The 23,907-nt window shown below is 31.4% G+C and overlaps 1 protein-coding gene across 1 annotated transcript in view; it reads right to left on the bottom strand.

Annotated features, from left to right (window-relative positions):
• Positions 1-231: 231 nt before the first annotated feature.
• The window catches only part of LOC113513315 (protein NDNF-like), a 46,270-nt gene continuing 22,594 nt past the window's right edge, over positions 232-23,907 (bottom strand). Inside the window, exons 3-13 of the mRNA XM_031908970.2 lie at positions 22,651-22,763; positions 22,002-22,090; positions 20,555-20,673; positions 11,872-12,179; positions 10,307-10,398; positions 7,686-7,844; positions 6,920-7,031; positions 6,111-6,280; positions 5,181-5,329; positions 4,046-4,153; positions 232-2,979 (exon numbers count right to left, since the gene is read on the bottom strand). Coding sequence (XP_031764830.2) covers positions 2,835-2,979; positions 4,046-4,153; positions 5,181-5,329; positions 6,111-6,280; positions 6,920-7,031; positions 7,686-7,844; positions 10,307-10,398; positions 11,872-12,179; positions 20,555-20,673; positions 22,002-22,090; positions 22,651-22,763 — 1,564 coding nt within the window. The 3' untranslated portion in view covers positions 232-2,834. The remainder of the gene's footprint in view (positions 2,980-4,045; positions 4,154-5,180; positions 5,330-6,110; positions 6,281-6,919; positions 7,032-7,685; positions 7,845-10,306; positions 10,399-11,871; positions 12,180-20,554; positions 20,674-22,001; positions 22,091-22,650; positions 22,764-23,907) is intronic.

Raw genomic sequence — 23,907 nt, 5'->3', positions numbered from 1 at the left:
TATTAAAATGCCTTAATAATATCATGAGATCTAAACCAAGGCGAATTTTAGTAGAGCGAGGGTCCGATACGTAGATAAGTGCCTACAAATTATTATTATTATTAATAGATAAGCGTTAATAGTTTTAAATAAATATTTTGGATTTTAATAGATAGAGGAATGAGGAAATAATTACCCCAAGTTGAGTATGTATAAGTATATATTTCTTATTAGATATATTTACAGCGCATTTACTTATGTTTCTAATTCTAATCTTATAACATAAATTACAAACAATTTCAATTTTCATTCTATCTCATATATAACACACTATAATTATATTATTACGTGAATTTACTGGGTACAGAGGAATAACACCTGAGTCCTCAGGAATGGCAACGCATGGGGGGTATCATGAGCGAAACAATATACTCTGTTATATCCATGGTACCGCTCATGTCTATAGGCGGCCGTTACTACTTTCCATCAGGTGGACCGTCAGCTTGTTTGCCAATCTGTTGTATAAAAAAAATCTAACAATGTAGGAAAATGGTAATGTGTTCGGGAGACATTTTTGTAATATATACCTAGTCATAGGCAATATTTTATTAACAATTAGCTCCTCTCCCTCGTCCGCTGTTGTTGAGAATTTTTACATTTTCCATTTTCATCATACACAAAAGATTGTGATGTAGCCTAACCGATGGCAGCTTTACATCCCCTTTAAATTACGAAGCGTAACAATAAGGCTAGACTTAAGTGGTTTTCCAGTCATAGTACAGTATATCAAAATATTAAAAAAATCAAGACTTTTATCGTAAAAATATGAAAAAATCAAATTATTAAACGGATTATTGGCACAAAAGTATTTTGTGTCAGCTTTTTATAAAATGATAGTGTACATTGACTGAACCAGTTAGTATTCCAAGCATTTCATCTCCTTTAAAAAAATAAGTGGTTAAAAATAAAGCTGGGATTCGATTTTGTTATCCCCGAAAGGCGCTCACGCGTTCTGCTGATTGAGTCTTCTTTGTTATTACCATATCATGATGTATAGAGAAATTGATTAGTAAATATGCTTAAATTGAACTCAATGATATTTTTAAAATAATAATTTGGAATCCTACAAGTAGTAGGTACCTATTCTAATAAATAATAATAATTATAGTATAGTAAAATCTAGAAATAGGGATCAATGACAATGTTGTACTATCGAAGGTACGCATCACTAGCTGAACAACGCAAAGGTGAATAGTTTTTTTTTTATTATTATCAAGTGACTTCAAAAGAAGGCAAGTTTCAATTCGCATAATTTAGATACAATTCATATAAAATTTTAATAATGAATCTTCTTATCACAAAAAAAAGGGTGACGGGAATCAGCTATTAACGTTGTCGACTTGCCATTGGATATAAATCTCAATCATACTGCCTCCCCTCCGCCCCTCCTATGTAAGATCGACCAATCGATTATGATAATTCTTGTTGTAATTAGCTAATAAACAAGAGGGAAAGCCCATTGACATGGGGGAAGGGATTGTTAATCAAGTTGACTTTCTGTGATCCCTCTGAAAATCATCACACTGAAGTGTATTCTAGGTATATTCATCACGATAGGCCATAGAACTGCCCTTTTAGTCTCGCTTATCATCCCCCACTGGAGCTCTGTCAGCATATACGGTTAACGCAGGGTATTATTCCATTATCATCCATTAAAAAAATAAGATTTTTTTATTTTTTTTTTTCATCATATTAATTTTGTTCTATTAAATAAATAAACTCGGATGAAATGATTAAAAACCGTCGGTTATTTTAAAAGAAGTCGTAGCAGACGGAAAATCTTATTTAATTATTAATATTTAATTATAAGAACTTAATACTATTTACAACAAAAAAAAACATAGATATGTAATAGATAGATGATTAGGAACATAGGATTAGGTACAAATGTATCTTAAAAAAAAATATTCCCACAGCTCTAATTTTTAGACGGGGAAGTCAGTGGCATTTTGTCGTAATTTATATGTATACATAATGTCTATTTTAAATATGATACAAAATCATTAAATGCAATTTATTAAAATAAATAATTAATAAGTACAATAACTAAGAGGCATGGAACCTTTATAATAATTAAGAAAATAAACGTTCAGTACAATTCATATAATTTATCATCTGTTCATCAATTTATTTACCGATTTTTTTACATAAATAATATTTAAATCTCATTGGGTCAGTTATAAAAATATAAGATACTAGGCGACGTTTCCAGTAAACAACTTTACAAAACCATAAACAACGACACCTGCACAGTAGGTACTTATCCAATTATGAAATTTTGTATATAAAATTGTACAGCACATGTCAACTGGCACAAAAATTAAAGATTGTACGAGTACCTACTATTCTTAATCTATAAATTAAAAATATTCACACATATATCTCATAAATTAGATAAGGATCATTTTTAACTGAAATAGTGTAATAGTGGCCAGTGTCTTTAATCTTAATAAAAAAAATATAAGTAATTATTGAATAAGCATAGCGAGATATTTCGTTTGCAAATTAAAACAACAATTCGGAAAGTTATTTAGAATATTCGTAGTAATTCATTTGAGGTAGGCATATCCTTATTAAAGTTTTAATTTTAAATAATATTATCATAGATTAAGAATAGTATCTGGCATTCTCTACGAACACTATACAGGAATATGGGATAATTCTACAAATAGAATTTTTACGTGGCCAGTAAGGTTATTAGAGCTTTCGAAATATCCACACTTTTTTAATTAGGTTTATGGAAAGCCCCATGTTTGTAATACATATCTGCCTCTGGTGTCGATACACAATATATATTATCGTTCCTCTTTACATGATATATTTGTGTTTACATATAAAACATTATAGGGCACTGTGCTACCTCTGCTCGCTGCGGTGACCTGTACTGCATATTTTCTGCCGGATTTCAGTCCATTTATCTTCTGCTTTATTACTTTCGATCTAAAATAAATAACATATATTTTTTTATTAAAAAACAATTTAAATATACGAAACAATAAAACGAATAAATTCATATTTATTCGTTTTTAATAAATTAAGAGTGATTATACCGAACGTTACTGAAGTGTAGCTGCGTTGAAAATATTTATTTTTAAAAACAATTGAATATATTTTAATACTTCTGATCTGCTTGACTATTTAAAAAGTGAATTTAATTGAAAATATAGGTTTAGATCGCAAAAAAGAGAAATATTTAAAAATTTCCGAAGCAAAATCTGATCGAAATTGGTGCAAAATTTTTAGCTTAATTTATTTAGGTAAAGTGTTTCAATACAAATGTTTTCTCAAAAATAGGTCAACTTTTTTATTAACATAAGTATGTGGGAGAAATTTATAAGATTAAATAAAAAAGGATAGTAAATTCTTACGAATGTATTTGAAAGAACGAGATAAACAGTACTAATGATTTATAAAGTTGCTTATTTTTACTGAATACTTTGGTTTATAAGTATAAATCTAAAATATGTTTTCGTTTTTTAAATCATGAAAAATGACCACCATTTTAATTAATACAAAGCACAACGTATAAAATATGTATATTATATTATTTTTTTATACTCAGATATAAATTATAATTATTATTTAAATCATACAAAATTATAATTTAAAAATTATTAATCAGCCAAAAATAATTAGCTGACCAACTTTTGACACGTTTTTGATACTTGATGACTTGTACTTGATTGTATATTCCCAAATTCGTGTATAATATAGTATATATCATATATGTGTAAGTATATTTGTTATTCATATATATTTATTCGTTTATATATGTAATTTTAGTATGTATGTATATCAATAATTAGTAGTACCGCATTCGAGTATTCTGACACTTCCCTATGGTTGACTGGGAGAGAATGCTTTTAGCATTAAGTCCGCCATGTACACATATTTGTACTAATGAATAAATAAATAAATAAATAAAAACGTCAAGTATCAAAAACATATATATTGGCTTAGGCGTGGCTTATTCTAGGATTAATAAATAATCTGTGATAATACTTACGATGATGCCTGTATATGGTTTATACACTGTGGTTTCACATAAGACTTCTTAAACATGCCACACGTATAGACTTCACCATTTATATATTCTCTGACGATTGTACAATATCTAAAAAAGGAATGAGAGATATCGATTTTATATCAATTTAATCAAAATTACGAATTTGAGATGTTCGATTCCATTCGATTAATTTTTACTGTGCGATTCCATCTTTTTTCATTATTTGTCTTTTGTTCAATAATTTTTAATTTAATTACGCCTTATTGGACCGTAGTAGGCATTTTGTATTATTATTTTTTACTTCACCAAGAATAACGGAAATTAACAAAAGGGAAAATATTGATCCTTGGCAGTGTATGAACAAAATACTACAGACAATAGATAAAAACTAAAAATTATTATCTGGGCTTTTTAAGACCTCTCATATCAAAGTTTGCTTCTCCCATGTAATTTCTTCCTTTTCTGTGGGTATGGTAAGAGACGGCTAAGAAAACTTAATAAGCGAAAGATGAGCAACAGCTCCCTCTTAAAACATCACCAAAGCCTAATTGCGTTTGCCAACCCGTCAAACATGGCATTTACTACTAAAACCCCTCTTATAGGAAAGGGCCAGTAGTGGACGGTTAATAAAATATCAGTTTTTACTTCATACCAGTATTTCCTATCTATAGAAAAGAACATTTTAGTTACAATTTTATTATCTCTATCCTTTTTTCCTTACTAATAGTGTAATAAGCATCGCAGGAAGTCTGTGGATGCAGATGATCCAGATCGTTCTTTATGATGGTCTGAAGCCTAAGTTCAGCAGTGGACGGTTATCGGCTGAGATGATGATGATAGTGAATATTATAAACGTGAAAGAGAGTTTATTTAGTAGTTTGATGTCTCTTAGCACCTTCACGAATTAACGAATCACTGTGGAATTTAAAAAAACACATACTATGTATGCAGGTATTTGTGATGAAAAAGGGCATAAGCTACTTTTATACAACTTAATGAATATATGCCAGTCACGCAGACTAGAGAGAAGTCACGGATAAAAGCTAGTACCTACGTACATAAATTAAATATCCAAAAATGCAATTAATTGATTTTTGACAAGAATTTTGTCAACAGTGGGTTAAAATTAATTCACCTGATAACATCAGTTGCATTGTGTGTGGCTGGCAGAAATGCTATATCTACGGATCTGCATGATCTCTTTGGCCTCAGTTCTCGCACAATGGCGCCATCTTCTGATAATTCTGGAATATTTACACCCCATCTTGTGGTAGAAGCAGCAATCTGAAAAGTTAATGATAATATAATTCGGTGGCTCTGACTACCTCATCTAGGATTATGGGAATACAGAGAATTAGAAATCGTTAGAATTTGCCAGTGTAACTGAATGTTTTATTAAAATTAAATATTAGGTAGAAAAGCTATAAAAATTTTGAGTGCCTATTTCTACTGAATAGCAAATTAGGTGACGACCCCCTAATAGAAAGTGACAGCCATCGTCTATAGACATACAAAGCACTTCACAGAATACACTGAAGTGCCTTTAGTACCAACACATGCGATGCTATTTTTGAAGTCTAATATGTTATGTCTCCGTACTTCGTTATTTGATTGTCATACTTCATTCACCATTGAGTCATATTTCAAAATCGAAATACTATCATGAAAGTACAGTTGCTAAGCGAAAGAAACTGTAGAAGTACAGAAGTACTCAAGCAAACGACGTTTCACAAAGTTTCCCTCTGGTAAAACTAAATTTTATTTTGGTATTTTCCGACAAATTTTGTAGAGCTTGTCCTTGATCTTACTACACGTAAAGGAAAATGATGGTAAGACCTAAGATAAAACTCGTTTACTCAGAAGATGACTTTTACCATCGACATGCAGAATTCAAGATTTTATTTCCATTCTTTGGTAGTTCACATCAGGAAAAGATAATATGTTTAAGAAAGTATTTAGTTTCACTAGTAAAAAAAAATATTTACTAATAATATTGATTTCGCCTATAGTAATTAATAATATTATTAATTATAATTTTGTAATTGATACCATAATATAAACATACCTCCAAACTAATGCTTCCGTCCCTGTCCCGTCTACTCGGAGTCACTTTGATGACATACCTCATCCTAGCTTCCTCTGAACTAGAGTCAAACTGTACTGAACCTTCATCACTTGTCTCCTGCATAGATGAGGTCGAAATTGGTACTGGGACAAAGATTTTCAAATGGGACTCTGGAAAATAAAACTAAGTTCTAATTCAATGGAGAACTGAAGACAATCTACATAAATAAAATGAATCGCTAAATGTGTTTCTAAACGCAAAACTAGACAATCTCCAGCCATTAATTTGGTTAGTTCTTTTTTCAAATGTAAGTTGAAATCCGATAAATGCTCTTATGAAGAGAGAAAAAAAAAACATCAGAAAAATATAAAACTATATTTTGCTTTATCCCATACTAAAAGAACGATCGCTATCAGGTTAGCTAGATTCAAATAAAGAACAATAATAGAAAATATATTTAGTTGACATTTCTATAAGTAAGAATTTACAGACGTGATGTCTATAATCTATATGTAATTGTATTTCGCCTTATAATGAAGCGAAAAGAATCGAGTTTTATAAACTACTGACAAGGGTATGCGACCTGACCCTTTAATTAGTAAGCGGTAATTATCCTTGAAAAGGAAAAAGAATTGTCAGTAATGTGGATTAGCGATCCCATAGCTAGTAATGAGGTCTTTCTGGAACCCATTGTGATTAATTCTTAGTGAACATGCCACTATGGGCATATATGGGTATATTACTTTCATTCTCATCTTCACTGGTGCCCTGCTAGCATTAAAAATATCCTTGGTCAAATTTGTTCTTACCTATATTTTTGGCTATATACAATCTCTTTCCCTTGACTAACACTTCTACGTCAATTGCTCCACCACAATTCGATAGGGTCAACCAAAGACCACCACCAGTCCCAATAGTGGTCTGAAAAATATTTGTTTCTTTTAATATTCAGTACAGTATATACTGTAATTTGTATTTGATATACAATTTAAAATTTTGTGTCGAAATAAAATTTCTTTTTATACATTTTTATCAGCATACGCATAAGAAAAACAAGACACCGTATGTCGCTGTCTCTTTTCATCAAATTCACGCGGTAGTGATAACGTATCTAATGATAAATTCGTTTACTACTTGTTTTCAGAGGTTAGACTCGCAAGATAAGTTGCAAACAAATCTATCTATCTAGATGTCATCGACTATGCTGTCTTATTTTATCTCATGCATGCGATTACGTAATTGAATATAGATTCATTTAAGGTAAGATAAGAGGTAAGAGTGATAATTAATACTGTTTATAATCAATGCTTCGCCATTAGACAGAATAAGACAGCAGTATCCGATGTCTGTTTCTTCCTAAGACGAGTGTCGAAGAAAACGTGTTTGCCAATAAATGTGTTTACTAGTTGATTTATAGAGTGTGCATAAAATACATACTTCTTTTTATACTCTATTTACGTCAAAGTTACATACATTGTTATTTGCAACGAACTAACCCTTTTTGCGTATAAAAAAATATTTGTCTGCCCTGATAAAATGCCCAACGTCTGCGCAGGACTTAATCGATTCTCTTACCTTAAAATAAAAAACAGTTTTCGTTCTAATATCAGAACGATAAGGTACGTTCTCTCTAAGCCGCTTGGCAGTGGACGTCCGCGGGCGAACGCTACTACTAGCCAACAAGGAACCTGCTCGACGATCTTTAGCGATACCGAAGACACTTACGAAATAAGTCTGTAAAATAAATAGGCACTGTTACCATCTTTATAGTATTTATAACGCACTAGACGTTTTACTTGGCTGAATTTGATAAAAAATTGGAAAAACTGATACAAACTTAGCCTTTGATCGAAATTACCAAATTAGACCAAATTCGGCCAAACTTTACCAAACTCTCTACAAACCAACTGGTCTACAAACCAAAATTTGGCCCAATTTGGTTAAATTGAACCAAACTTGATTAAACTAAACAAACTTAGCTATACTTTTTTATGCAACTTACAATGGCAAGCAAACTGACAGACCACTTAAACAGTACATGGACACAGCAGAGTATACACTGTGTCGCCCATAATACCCTTCATGCGTTACCATTCGTAAGGATTAAGGGGCTATACTTCTGCAGCCTATAATTTCATTCCAATATAACATAATAATAATAATACCCACCCTTCAAACCGAAACACAAATTTTGTCAAACATGATGAAATTATTATTATGCGATTTACTGTAATGTTAAATGACACCGATAAATCGTACGTATATACACTACTAAGAAGATTATAATCATATATCCATCACCAGGGAATTTCTTTTTAAAATTGACGTACAAATAACATCGTCCATACATACTCGTACATACTCGTACATACCATAAATGACATTTAAATTCGAAGACAATAACTAATGCAAATCAATCATCTATCTATCACTTTATATTAATTTTTTATATTTTATTATAAGAGAGAACTAGGTCACAAAGTGGTGGTGGTTTTGACATATTCAATATACGAATTGATCAAAGCTAATCAATTTTAATCAAAATTAAGTAAATATTTCCGCTGTAGACCTACATGTATTTACGTGAATATACGACATTTCGTACAAAGTTGATATTTACCTAACGCTGTTGCTAGGTGAAGCGGGTCACCTCGTATTTAATTTACAACTGTTCTAAATTTAAATTTGGAATTCGCGTTTAAAAAAATAAAATTTATTAGTGTTGAATGAATGAACGTGACGAAAAATTTATAACGTGCGCAAACTAAGGCTAACAACACATTAGAACTTTTTCAGTCGCCGATTCTGCGATAGAATGCCAATATTTCAAATTACAATTTGCTGTTATGAGTTTCACTATGAAGAATCGGTCATTCACTATAAATATCGTCACTAAACGCTAGCATTTTACATCTGGTAACTATGTCGTTTGCTCACCGATCTTCCATCGGCGGTAGATCGACGACGCTATATTACATAGTTTCTTATGAGACGCATCACACTTAAAAGGTAGTCTGCTTTATCTGCTCCCGTAGGTTAATGTTTTCATATTTATTTTACGTGTGTTTAGATGTTCCCAATATTTACACTTTATTATATTGTTATTTAAAACTTCATAAATCGTAATCATCTCTTTATGATCTATTTAATTTTTTTTATGTAACTTAGAATGGCAAACAAGTTCATGGCCCACTTGATGAAAAATGGTAACCGTCAGCCATAGACGTAAGCAGTAACTTGGATATTACAGAGTATACTGTTTCGCCCATGATACCCGCCATGCGTTGCCATTCCTGAGGACACAAGTGTTATTCCTCTGTGCCCTGTAAGTTCATCGCCATATCCCACCCTTCAAACTAAAACACAGCCATGAAAACACAACTGCTTCACGGTAGAAACACGAATGGGACAGAGGCACTCAAACAAACGACTTTTGTACAAAGTCTCTGGTATATATAACTCTGTAAGGTTTAACACTAGATGGAAATTACGCGACCGAATTTAAATATGGCCTCTACGTTCAGTCGACAATCTTACGCCGTCGATGATCGGCAAATATGCGCTTAATGTGGTAGCTCAATTTAAAATAAGAATGCAACTTTTAATAATATTTTACTTTTAGTAGATATTTTTATTTTTTAACCATTATACCATATAGAAACCAGAATGTCACGTACTGTATTATAATTTATGTTTGCGCTAAAAATGTCTATTACAAACACCACATTCTCGCAAATGTAAAGAGCAAAGAAAAAAATAATAATTTACGCGATGCTTTTGATATCTTTAATCGTATTTTGTTTGACAAGTTTTCTTATTTTCTTATTTCCAACATGTTTGATTTATGAAAAGTGTTTACTTTTAATAAAAATAAGTAGATATATTTCTCAATATGCATTACTCGTAAGTGTCGTTGAATAACTTCAAAATGTTGTTGTTTTATTTCCAAAAATAACCTTAGATTTTTTTAATGAATTAGGTATAATGAAGGAAAATAAATTTATGATTAAACTAAAAGACAAAATATAAACTTAATTACCTAAAAAAGAAACTACATTTATAAATATTTTTTTTTATGTTAATAAAAAAAAATTTTCTAAAACAAATGTAATACCAGTAATATTTATTAAAATGAAACGATGTTAATATTTTTAATGCTTTCTTATAATTAGGTAGCTATATTGGAAAAAACTTACTCTATTGGGGTCCAAGTTTTCAATTAAGTGATGAGTTCTATCACCAACGCAAGCTATTACTGGATCTTCATTGGTCACTTTTGTGCTGCGTCCTGTTGAAAAAAAAAAGAATGTATTTATAAGTAAGTATTAATTTATTTTTAATAATATTAAAAAATGCTAAGGTTTTCTCTCGAGAATAGGGTTCTTCATTGTATTGTGTATTAAGGTTTCTTAAGGTTAGCAATACACACGTGACATTCCTGTCGTTGCTGGTGTCCATAGACTAAAAGGACCACTCACGATCAGACGGGCTGTATGGTTGTATGCCACGTTTAAAACCATTATCATTATCGCTTTTGCCCAGTTAAATTATATATATATATATATGTGTGTGTGTGTGTGTGTGTGTGTGTTTTTTATCAAATATCTGGCTACTATGTCAGCTTATTTGTACAGTATATTGCATGTTTCATATGTATGTATTTTATATTATATACACTAACCTAACACTAATATTTGTCTTGTTGTTGTTTGTTATTTAATTTCATTGTTACATACAGTTTGTATAGGCTCTTATGGAAGACCAATGTCGGTAAGGACTCCCGAAACATTCCGAGTAAGAGCCTTTGTAGTGACAAGAATTTGTTTTTATTGTTAGCCATTATAAGTGTCTATGTATGCCACTAAATAAATTATTTTTCTTTCTTTCTTTCTTTAAAATAGTGAAATAATAAAAGCTACGGCTAAACATTAATATTACATTTTCATTTTTACGACCACAATGGATGACTTCCTATCCGGTACGTCATTACCATTAAAAATTAATTAAAATCGTTTCCTGAAAGAACGGACGGGAAAACGATTCGGGATTCAGAAAATATGAAATTTTACTTACAAATAAATATTTTACGTTATAATTTAATACTACTACTACCTACTCTGTAAAACAAAAAGAAAACGTCTGCTTTAATACCGTCACAATTAATACGAAACCAATAACTATAGAAACTCGAACGAATGAAAAAAAAAACAAGACCGTTTTATAATTTTCGAGGACTTGTAGTAAAAACCAAATTATTTGATTGTGACATATTTTTTTTTTATTATTTCGGCCTTTATCTATCCACTGCTGAACATAAGTCTTCCCTATAAGTAAAATTTTGCAAGTAGTTGCGACGTTTGGCAGGTGGGTTGGCAACCGCAGTTAGGCTTTTAGAGATGTTTTAAGAGGGACATTGCTACCCATCCCTCGGCCTCCCTTAGTCACCTCTTACGACACCCATGAGAAAAGAAGGGGTAACCGATTCTATGCTAGGATTACATTACCAAAGCCTAACTGCGGTTGCCAATCTGCCAAATGGGGCAACTACTTGTAAAACTGCCCTTATGGGGTAATCTTATGTCTAGCAGTGGACGGTTAACGGATGATATGATAACGATGATGAGAACTGCTACGTTGCCAACTTAAATCTATAATTTTACACTGAAAAAGTAGAAGTAATACATGATATATTTTTTTTAAAACCATAATAAATATATGGCAATAAAAGTCTCGAATGAAAAAGTGTTGTGGGCAAACTTACCATATTTCTTTCTTCTATAAACACTTTTAAAATTCCTATCGTAAATGCCAAAATGTGAATCAATCTCGCTTTCCACTTTAATTTGGTTATCAACTTCAGTTAACACAAAACGGTTGGTGTGGTTCTTCCTATCTGATGGATTCAAGCCTTCAATATCAAAGTTTACTCTATCTAATTCAGGGTTGAATCGAGTCGATTTATTATCCAATCGATTCAATTTGACGTCGAACTGAGCTGCACATAATGATGTGTAGTTTCTTACATATGATGCAACCACGCAATATGTAGTTGATTGAGGGTCTATAGGGCTGAAACAAAACAGAATTATTATTTTTTTATCACAAATGTGGCAAACAGCATACGGCCTACCTTATGGTAAGCGATAACTATTCCCTATAAATTCCTAAAGCAGGGGTATTTTGAGAAACCCTATGTCTCATGGGAAAACTACAGCTCGAAGCTTACTATTTTTGCAAAAATACAATTAAACAGAAAAAAGAAATAGGAATTAGAATAAATAAAAATATCAAAAAGACGGAAAGAATAACAGAAAAAGACATTTAAGAATCTATTCTTAAGAGAATGAAAAATGACTAATCAACAATGGCATTTTATTCATTTTCTCAGTGTTCATAGGTGTCTATAGGTGACGGGTACTGTAACTGGCAAGTGACAAGGGTTACCACTTTCTATCAGGTGGGTCAATAGCTTATTTACCATACTAAATATAATAAAATAAAAATAAAATAAAGATTCATTTACAAATAAATCAATGTGCTACACAAGTGAACTGTTGAAACCACGCTACGCAACATTCTAGTATCGAGAATGCAAGGAACGCATTCGAGTCCAGTTATCTGTAAAGAAACCACTGTATCGCGATATAATACTTTAGTATTGGCACGATTTATAAAAAAAAAAATCAAAGACACCGTCCTCATATGAATCAATTTATATTCTACTAAACACTCGCCTCTAATTACTTACGAGCACACTTACTGGCCCCCTGCTATGGCTGGTACACATTTTAACGAGTAAATTGTTTATAGGTTCCTAGAAGAATAGGTTTTCTTTTTATTAAAAAAAAAACCGTACTAAGTTTAATATTACTCGGGTTTTATTTATACGAATTTTAATTTGCGTGATGAATGTTATTTAAGCACTATTTTTTTGTATTACTTTTATACTCGAAAATAGCGCTCTTAAAAATTTGCTGTTCGAATAAATCACAAGGTAAATATTTTTTCTCAAACATGCTTGGAAATGTGAGCATTATTTTGACAATCTTCTTCGAGATAAATCAAAATTGCTGTACTGGCCAGATACACGCGGGCAGCGGCTGGCAAAAGTTGTATGAAAATCCATATCTGTCGTGTTTTGCGGCCAGATAAATTACTATGTAAACACATATCTGTCCTGTAATTTAAAAATGGAATGACCTTTTACTAGAAACATAGCTACCAAGGAGTTAACTAATAAAGGGTTTTATTTAAATTTCGAACTGGTTTGCAAATAGCTGTTTATTAAAAAAAAAACAACATTATGGCGCGTGAAAAATTATTATTGTTTGTTATTCGTCATTGAACTTAAAAAGTAAAATTGTGTTTTTGATTTCCGAGCATTGTTTGAGAAAATACTATACAAGCCTTGGCCACAACTAGGCATTGATGGATTCACGTATGTGTGCTTCGGCTACGCCTCGGCCCACATTTGCACGTTCGTCCATCAACGACTCAGTTGCTGGCCGCTGCAGTAATGTACTATAATTTACAACGCCATATCGTCTATGAACGGATTTTGCTTTGGGAATTATTAATTATTCGCTTCGAAAATGTGAGACCAATACAGAAATAAACTTGATTAATTACAAAAATATTAATAAAAATCAATTTAGGATTATCACAAAAAATATAAATTTAAAACCTCCATGTATTACAAGTCGAATTTGAAGTCCGTTGACTTCTTGAACTCTGTTATGATACCGAGTAAATAATTTTATGTTGTCATTTCATTTCTCAAGCTTGTTGCTTGCAAACCTGAGACCATTCATCCAATACAATCTTAGCTGGAACTTTTTGCCGGGAACTTTAACGGGAAAGATTATATAAAGGAATGTAGGACTGTTCGTCCGTCGTTGATCTGCGATGAATCTACATTGAATCTACAGTCGGTATGTCATTCGACCAGCATTGTTGCGTATTTATCGAATGGCCTTTACTGTTATATGACGAGGAAATCAATTTTATTAGAAAAAAAAAATGAGTACATAGAATGATGTATTTGCTACCGTTTGTGAGTTAAGTACCTTTGTAATTTATTAACCATACACCAGAGGGAGACTTTTTACAAAAGTCGATTGCTTGGGTACCTCTGTCCCATTCGTGTTTCAACCATGAAGCAGCTGTGTTTGCATGGCTGTGTTTCGGTTTGAAGGGTGGGATATGGTGTGAATTTACAGGGTACAGAGGAATAACACCTGAGTCCTCAGGAATGGCAACGCATGGGGGGTATCATGGGCGAAAGAGTATACTCTGTTATGTCCATGGTACTGCTCATGTCTATAGGCGACGGTTACCACTTTCCATCAGGTGGGTCGTCAGCTTGTTTGCCATTCTAAGTTGTATAAAAAAAAATTAAGCAATTTCAAAAGGATGTTCTCAGTTCGTGTAATATTATTTTATATTAGCTTTTACGCGAGACTGCGTCCGTATGATCGATATATGTTCACTGATTTGGAATAAAAAGTACTAACTAGTAAAAGATAAAAAACTGTGTTATTCTTCACCCTTTATATTCATATATCAAACTTAACATTAATTAGTTAAGCCATCAAACAAACAAATTCACTTTCTCATAATACTAATACGAAGTCTGTTGCATCATAGACATAGTGTAACGTACTCAAAGATTTCAATAGAACTTATGAATATATAAATAAATTAATAATTGACCTAAGCAGACTGTCTTTTGTTTTGAGTCTGCTGATTTCTAGTGGCTGTACTAATTAAAAATAGTTTTTTTTTTTAAATTTGTTAGGTATAGTAATCAGGTTTCAGTCAATAAAATGAAAAACATTTATAGAAAAACAATGGTAAGACAGGTGTACACATAGCATGGTTAAAACAGTTGGCAAACTGTGTTAAATTATTATAAAGAGATAGGATATAAATATAGTAAATAATAAGGAACAAGTTGAAAAAAAAAATTATATAAAGTTATATTTTATTAAATATTATTATATAATTGACTCAAAGTTCCAATTCCTAACTAATTTAATTTAGACAGTGTTCCTGTGACAATTAGAACAAAATTCGGATTACGTTTTAATTGAATTATATTAAAGCCTACCTGTGGTTACCAACTTGCTTGCTAAGCGTAGCAACTACTGGCAAAATCTCTCAATTGGGGGAGGCCTATGTTCAGCAACATAACAGCTGATATGATGATGATGATGATATTAAAACAGACTATATTAATGTCACGCCATCATACTACTAATTCTAAATTATTTTTCTCCAGTGTTTAATCTTATTTTAATTTTGTGACAACACAGAATTGCCTTTTGCCTTGCAAAGCAAAATGCATGCAAAGTAATATACGTATAGTTTTTTTTATACCTCGAAGGTGGCAATCAAGCATACAGCCTGTCTAATAAATAAAGTATTAGTGTAGCCTATGAACGCCTGCTATACTAGGAGTGCCACGATAGTATACATATATATATATATATATATATATATATATATATATATATATATATATATATATATATATATATATATATATGGGCTAAAATAAATAAATAATTTCTTTTCTTCTGAAAAATTAACGCATGCCGTAGTAATCAGTAGTTAAACAAACACAATATACCTAAACTATTTGCATGGGATAAAATAATTAAAGTGGATATCTTGTTGTTTGCTGTAATAAATAAATATACATGGACGATGTTGACATGCTCGTATATATACACAGAATTATGCGATCTAAAGTCCCCAAAATAATTTCCCTTCAAAATTCCTTTTCAATTATCAATCACAATTATGCTATTCGAGGTCACTTCGAAGACTTTATACAATATTCTAATAATTATTAATCGCAGTTTGCAATCAAAACACTCGCCGTGTTAATCACATTTATTAAGAGAAACGTTGGAGTGGAATTAAATTGAAATACAAATGTAACAACACTTAGAGTAATTATTTATTAAGTAATCTGTGATAAAGTTAACAATACAATTTATTTAATAACAATTTACTTTGTGTTTGTAAATAAATAAAAACTGAATAAAAACAAACTCGACTGGACAGCGTTCGAAAAACTAAAAAACTACGCCACATCTTTTCATCCTAAATATCGCAAAGATTAAAGACGAAGATTTTTTAATTTTGATAACTTATGGAACCGAACCATGGTCCTACACAGTTGCTGGTATGCAAAATTTTTAAATTACTCAGCGAAATATGGAAAGGGCTATGCTCGGCGTTTGTCACGCAAGACAGAATCCGAAATGAGTACATTCGCAAAAGAACCAAAGTAACCGATATAGCCCGAAGGATAAGGAAATCTGAAGTGGCAATGGGCTGGTCACGTAGCTCGAAGAACTGATAACGAAGAAGAAATAATCTTAGATAGTGATCTCTTACAGACAAAACAGTGTAGAACGACCCCCACTAAATGGAATGATAACCTTAAATGTATTGCAGAGAATTAGTGGATGCAAGTGGTTCAGGACCGTTCCTTATGGCAGTCTATAAGGGACGCCTATATTCAGCAGTAGACAGAGAATAGTTGAGATAATGATGACGATATAAGTACAAATTTACAAATATTAATCAAAATACAAATTAATAAATATGTGTATACAATACAATAAAAATAAAGCAATTTATTTTTCATAAAATAAAAAGAGAGAATATTAGAAACATCAGTGCACGAGTATGTTATATTAATTCATATGTTTCAATCTTTTTCTACAGACACGTCCATTTTAGGACGTGTTCTTGTGAGTCTATGGACAGCATATATAAATGATGTCTTTGGTAGCTAATAAAATACATTACATGTTATTTATTACGTTAGAGCATACCATTTTTGTATAATTGTATAATTATCGATATTCTTTTTTGTTTTAATACACTTGACATTTTGTGTTCAATTCCCTGCTTTCGCACATAAATCACAAATAAAAGATAATGTGTATTATAAAGTTGTGACAAGTCAAAAATCTTGTGATGTCTTTATTTATTTACTATTTATTGTACCACTTAAAGAATAATAAGCAAATAAGAATTATATGTATGTAGTATAAAAGGTAGTTTTACTGTTTATACAATCTCTTTCAAACAACTTTTTGTAAAATCTTTGTCTATAAAGTCTATACCCTATAGAGAATTACAATATGAAATTTGATAAAGATTACAATATAAGTGAACGAGCTTAGATAGGCAGTTGGTAAGAAGGAGGTTAGAGGTAGGGAAAGAATGTTTTTTGCTGAATTTTGTTTAAATAAAATTTTAAAAAATTATGTGGATCATAACGCTGAATATTATAGTTCACTTTCTATCTTCAATTCACATCTTCATTTTCATCTTATTCTATTTGAGATAAAAGAGAATATAAATATTTAATAGTCAATTAATATTTTCACAAAAGCTGAGCTTATGTAACTGCAGATATAATTACAATAAAAAAACATTATATAAAATAAACATTTCTTTTTGTATTTTTAACTAATTTATTTTAATAAACTTAATAATCACTGATAGCAGGTAGTTTTAATTTTTCATATTAATAAAACACATGATTTGAAACTTGAAAAAACAAACTGAAGTTGCTTCCGATCAACATAATTTAGTATATGTGCTTACCTCTACCTTAGTGCCACAAATGCTATGCATTAGCCTTACTATGCTACTATATATACTTAAACGGCCTGCATAGACGTATTTAAGGGGAGGCTAGGTCGCTCGTATTCACCCCGGAATTCTCCAATGCCCACCACAGGATGCAAACGAAACTTGACAAAGACCTGATTACTAAGATTTGGAAATTTAAGTACACCGCAGCAATAAATTTGAGCACAACAATCATTTCTATTCTTTACGTCTTAATCCAATACAGTAAAAAGGTAGATAGTAGTTCTGATAGCAGATAAATTATTATAAATGCGTGATATGAATAAAGATAAGTATTTATTAATATTCTATAGAAAAAAGTTTATTTTCTATTATAGAAAGCTACAAGAAAATCACTATACAAAAACTAGTAGATAACCTGAAATTATACACAAGTTTTGTGCTATTCTACGAGGAAAAAGCAACTGTCGTTATGATTTCACTGATCAATGTTTGCTCCAAAGAATTAATTACAAATAGATGGCGAGAACTATACGAACTCTGCTACATCTATGAAATAAATAACGCAAATTTATAATTTCAATGTCCGGAAAATGGACATATTTTGTTTGAAATATTCAGTTCGTCAATAATTCAATTTCCGAATGCTGTAATTTATTAGAAAAATAGCTGACTCAAATTCCGAGGTCATTCATCCAAAAGAGGTCAGCTAATAAAATCATTCTCAACATTGGATATTTACAGATGAATATTCATGCAAATTTCCATTCATAACCGTGTCTGTAATGTAATTAATTCTTGACAAAATCAGTTGGAATAGTTAACAGAATTTTCAATGAATTAAAAATAAAAAAAAAATAAAAACAGTACGCTGTAATAATGGTACATGAGACATAACAACCCATTTATTCCCTACAAGGGAATGTATCATAAATTCATTTATTCCGTGTTCTCTGGCGACTAGTGACACATCAAATTTATGTTGTCGAGAGATATGGATAACGGTGCCAGTAACTTGACAGGTTTTTGTTAAGACAACGCTTTACTTGATTGAAAAATCGATGAAACTAACTCAGGACCATGAATTTTCATGGCTCCAATTCTATCTGAATACAGTCATAGATTAAATAATACTAATACAATTCTACATTTTAGTTGAAATACAAGCTTAGCAAAATAAACCATAGTTTATATGGTCATCAAGCTTTGGATAGTCTGTATTTGTTATGTATACATGTATGTGTATGTAGGAGTGTATATATGTATATGTATATGTATATGTATAATATATGTATATATATATATATATATATATATATATATATATATATATATATATATGTGTATGTGTATAAGTTTTTATTTAATAATGTTATATTATTATTCATTTAGTCTTATTATTTACATATGTAGGTATATAGAGCTGTTTTTATTGTGTTATATATTAATTTTTTTTTTACTGGGTATTATTTAGTTTATCTTTAATTGTACGGTTATTACCCTTATAAATTCTACAGTTTTCCAGTATTTAATCTGAGTTATGTACAATAAAGATTTTTACAATTACAATCTACATCTCTAATGATTGTCAACATCATATCAGCCGTTAATTGCTTACTGCCTATACCATATAAGCCTTCTCTATAAGAGGAGGTTTGCCAGTAGTTGTCACGCATGCTTTTTTTTTTTATACAACCCAGAATGGCAAACAAGCTGACGGCCCACCAGATGGAAAGTGGTAACCATCGCCTATAGACATGAGCAGTACCATGGACATAACGGAGTATACTGTTTCGCCCATGATATCTCCCATGCGTTGCCATTCCTGAGGACTCAGGTGTTATTCCTCTGTACCCAGTAAATTCACGCCATATCCCACCCTTCTAACCGAAACACAGCCATGCAAACACAACTGCTTCACGGTTGAAACATGAATGGGACAGAGGTACCCAAGCAATCTACTTTTGTACAAAGTCTCAAAAGTACAAGCTTTGGTGATGGTTTAAGAGCGACGCTGCTGCCCTTCCTTCGATTATTAAGTTCCCTTAGTCATTTTTTGATGTTATGATTTGTCGCTATTTCTGATAATGGACTAGTTTAGTTATTGTCTTGAATCAAGGAGTTATTTTTAGATGTTTTTTTTCAAAATTGTGATTATTTGCGTATAAATAAAAAAAATAGTATAAGACAATTAATATACTATTAAGACTTATAATAAAAAAGATTATAAATTACTATTTAAGAAAATCATCTCCTTCGTAGTACCTAATACATATTAGTATATTTGTCTTTATATAAGGTTTGTATATGTATATTCATGTGTACGAATATGTATGTATTATTTATTTGCGTTTATTATGTGTAAAATATATTTTTTTAATTATATTGTTTTATATTGCGTTTAAATTTATCTTTAACCTTTTTTTCCCCATTTTTAGTATTATTATTTTTTTGTTACGCCTTTACCAGACTCAGTTTTAATTATTCCTCTCCATCCTAAAGTTGCCTGGAAGAGATCGCTATTAAGCGATAAGGTCGCCCATTATTGCCTCTTTATCTTGCTTTTATAATTAAGATTACGTAATTAAGTATTTATTTTATTTGTGTACATATTGTTAATCTTTATAATCTGTATCATTCTTTAAAGGAAAAAGTTTTAAATTATAAATGTCGTTTTCGGATGACGTGACTGACCGCTTAAAATGCATTGGCACTCTTTAAGATTGCTCTTATTCGTAGATCAAAGATTGTATTAGCTATTCTAAGCTCGTTGCAGATGTTTATAATTTGATTATATCAGATCATAATGAGGTTATAATGTTTACCTTGGATCCCAGTTAGCAGTAAGTCTCCGCCTGGATCTCACTCTAAGTCGAATGCGAACTGTTCTTGGTACCTCGCCTCTGACACTCACTGCTACTGTACCGCCTCTTGACGATGAGAGCTAAAAATGATATTTACACAATATTATATATTCTAATGACTAAATAGCTTTTTTTAGGTTCATTGGCTACAGAATACTTTATTATGTTTCAGATTTTTTTTCCGAAACGAAACATCACATTAAAAAATTCAAGAGTTACGTAGAGTCCGTATATTTAAAAAAAAAGAAAACTATCTATATACTGATTTATTTATTTAACTCTTTATTGCACCATAAACAAAAATATATAATGACAAGTGAATAATTCAAGTGAAATACAATAACATAAATACGTGATATAAGCTGATTCGTGTATATAAGGTGAAATTTAAACCAAAGCAACCTTTTACGGCTGTGTTTTACTCACGAAACTTAACAGTTTTCCCAAAAAAAAAATCAAAAAATGAGAAAAATTGTAAAGAATCCTATATTAACAACCAACTGGCAACTCTTTAGGAAAAACATTAAGTAATACTGGTGCCTTCGATCAAACTGTTTATAATTACTCCTCTCCATCCAAAGGTTGTCTAGAACAGATCACTTTTAGCGATAAGTTCGCCCATTGTTTTCTCATTGTTATTATTTTTTGTAATTTTTTGTTTCTATAATAAGTTTATTATTGTAATCTTTTGAAGGAGACAATAAAGAGTATCTATCTATTTACTTCATTTTAAAATTTTAATAAATTTTATTTTGTATTGCAGATTTCTATGTCACTGGTTTATCATATCCGTCTTTAACTGTCCACTGTTAAACATAAGCCTCACCCTTGGGGATTTTGCCAGTAGTTGCCACGCTTGGCAGGCGGAATGGCAATTGCAGTCAGGCTTTAGAGATGTTTTAAGAGGGACGTAGCTTCCCATCTCTCGTCCTCCCATAGTCGACTCTTCATAGTCGACCCGTGGACACCCACGGGAAAGGAAGGTCCTATTCTATGCTCGGACCATACGGCTAATCACTGATTATATCCACCATATCACTGGTTAGTTTATTATAATTACTTTGTTTGATTTCGTTTTTCTGTTCGACTACTAAAGTTTGATATCGAGAATTGATAAATATTAGTCGAGACTCTACCTTCCTATTAATCATGAATCCTCTGTTACTAAGTGTACATCTACACTCGTATTGTGACATATGGTTCACTTCTAAGACAGACATTTCCATTTAATCGATCAATGTTTGGAGCTTAATACTGAACATTAAGCGCACAAAGTGACTGCCATATGCAGATGTTAGTGAAATTAAACAAATTAATTAAACAAGAATGGTATTAAATTTGATTGTTCATATTTTAACAAATTAAAGATTTAAAGTATACATTACTATACATCAGAAATGTTATTTACCTGTAGAAAATATCTCTCTTGTTTCGAAATAAATACAGCTAATGTGTTCGACTCGCCATCCTTGTATTCTTTTAGTAAATTTAAAGGGCCTAAAATAAAATAAAAAAAATATATGTATAAATAAGTTTTCATTATTACCATATCACCATATTAACTATTGAATAATGGTCTCCCTTTAAAATATTTTGCCAGTAATAAAATAAATAAATAAACTTTATGCATTAATAAATGAAGCAATAATCATCAAGCAAGCAATATTAAATTATAGAGTACGAAGTCAACCCATGAGCCAATTCATGAGGAGTATCCCATGATGCTCTTCATGAGTTGCCGTTCTGTGTGTGTGTGTATGTACTGTGACGCATGGGTGTCACAGTATATCCTGTGACATTCATAATTCATGTTTATAAGAAACGTTTACCATTATCCATCAGGTAGACTGTCAGCTTATTAGCCATAAAAAAATGCTGGTAATATCTGAAATTAACTGAAGACAATAGCTGTATAGTCTGTGTCCTTTTCTCTTCCCTAGTAATGAGAAAAATGACGCGAATAAAAAAAAATACAAATACTGTATATGAGAAAATATAAGATAGGATGACTTTTGTCGGATTAGCTAACATGCAATAAATATTTAATTAAGATTTACCGTCAATGTTGTGCGCCATGCTGTGGTAAATAGCCCACCGGAAATCCTTTATGCAAGGACTGACTGTAATGAACACAGGCGTTTGCGCGTTTGTAGACGTGTTTAATTCGAAACTGCAACACCAAAATAGAGATATTTATTTTTTTATATACACGTATCATGGCAATGGTAATCAGACATACGTTCGCAATGGTAAAAAAATTAGGATAATCGAACCTTGGGGTTAATAAATATACATCGTCTTGTTTATACCAGTGAGGTGGCAAACGAGTATACTGCCTACCTAATAGTAAGCGATTACAGTAGCCTATGAACGCCTACAATACCAAGGAAAACGCACCCGTTGTCGATCCTGAAGAAACCTCTTTAACCGTTTTTTAAGAACCCTATGCTGTAGTCTCTTGGGAAAATCTCGACAGAGAGCTCATTCCATAACCTGAGTGTTCGTGGGAGGAAACATCTCTGAATCCGCACTGTACGCTACCATTCACATTCTAAGGTATGGGGGTAAACTCTTTGTCAATGGTGAGTTTTACAATAATAGGAAGTAGCCATGGGCATCGTATTGAACAATTCCGCTGAGCTCAGTCCATTGTACAAGCGTTAGAACACGCAAAGTAAGGCAAGATCTCTTCTAAGATTTAAAGGTATATCAATATGGCGCAATACCGAAACATAACTAATCAACAATGAAAATCAATTTACAATTAGTACTGTAATCATACAATAGGGTTCTTAGTCCGTCTGCATTCTAAAATAAAACCTTCTCTCGTCTAGAAAAACCTCTTTTATCTTTCGGAAATCGTTTAAAAATTTTTTTTATTAAGTTTTATACAATCACACCAATGACCTGATCTTTAATCTAGGATACTCTATGTTATGAGAAATTAAATAATAAACATCTGGGAACGCAACCCTGAAGACCCAGATCCGAGCCAATTAACTAGATAGGTCCTACCGGAAATCGAAGTCGGGACCTTGTTTACGCAAAGCAACATGCCCATTATTTCACCTCGAAGATTTTCACTACATTAAATGATTAATTATATTATAGAATAAAATATAAGTGTGAGAGGATTCTATGTTTTACTAATGTTATTCTAGTAAATACCAGTGACCAGGTCGACATTAATTTTGATAGTCCAAATGGTTTTGTAAAAAATTTCTTATAAATGTATAAAATAAGACATGTTGCTGGAACTGCTTATAGGTATAGTTAGTGCTTTAGTTGTTAAGCATTTAATAACAGTTGTAAGT

This window comes from Galleria mellonella, unplaced genomic scaffold (genome assembly GCF_026898425.1).
Source record: "Galleria mellonella isolate WM207_F2 unplaced genomic scaffold, CSIRO_AGI_GalMel_v1 utg56, whole genome shotgun sequence".
Classification (NCBI taxonomy): Eukaryota; Metazoa; Arthropoda; class Insecta; order Lepidoptera; family Pyralidae; genus Galleria; species Galleria mellonella.
Note: the sequence above shows the minus strand (reverse complement) of the source record. Positions and strands in the feature narration are given on the sequence as shown.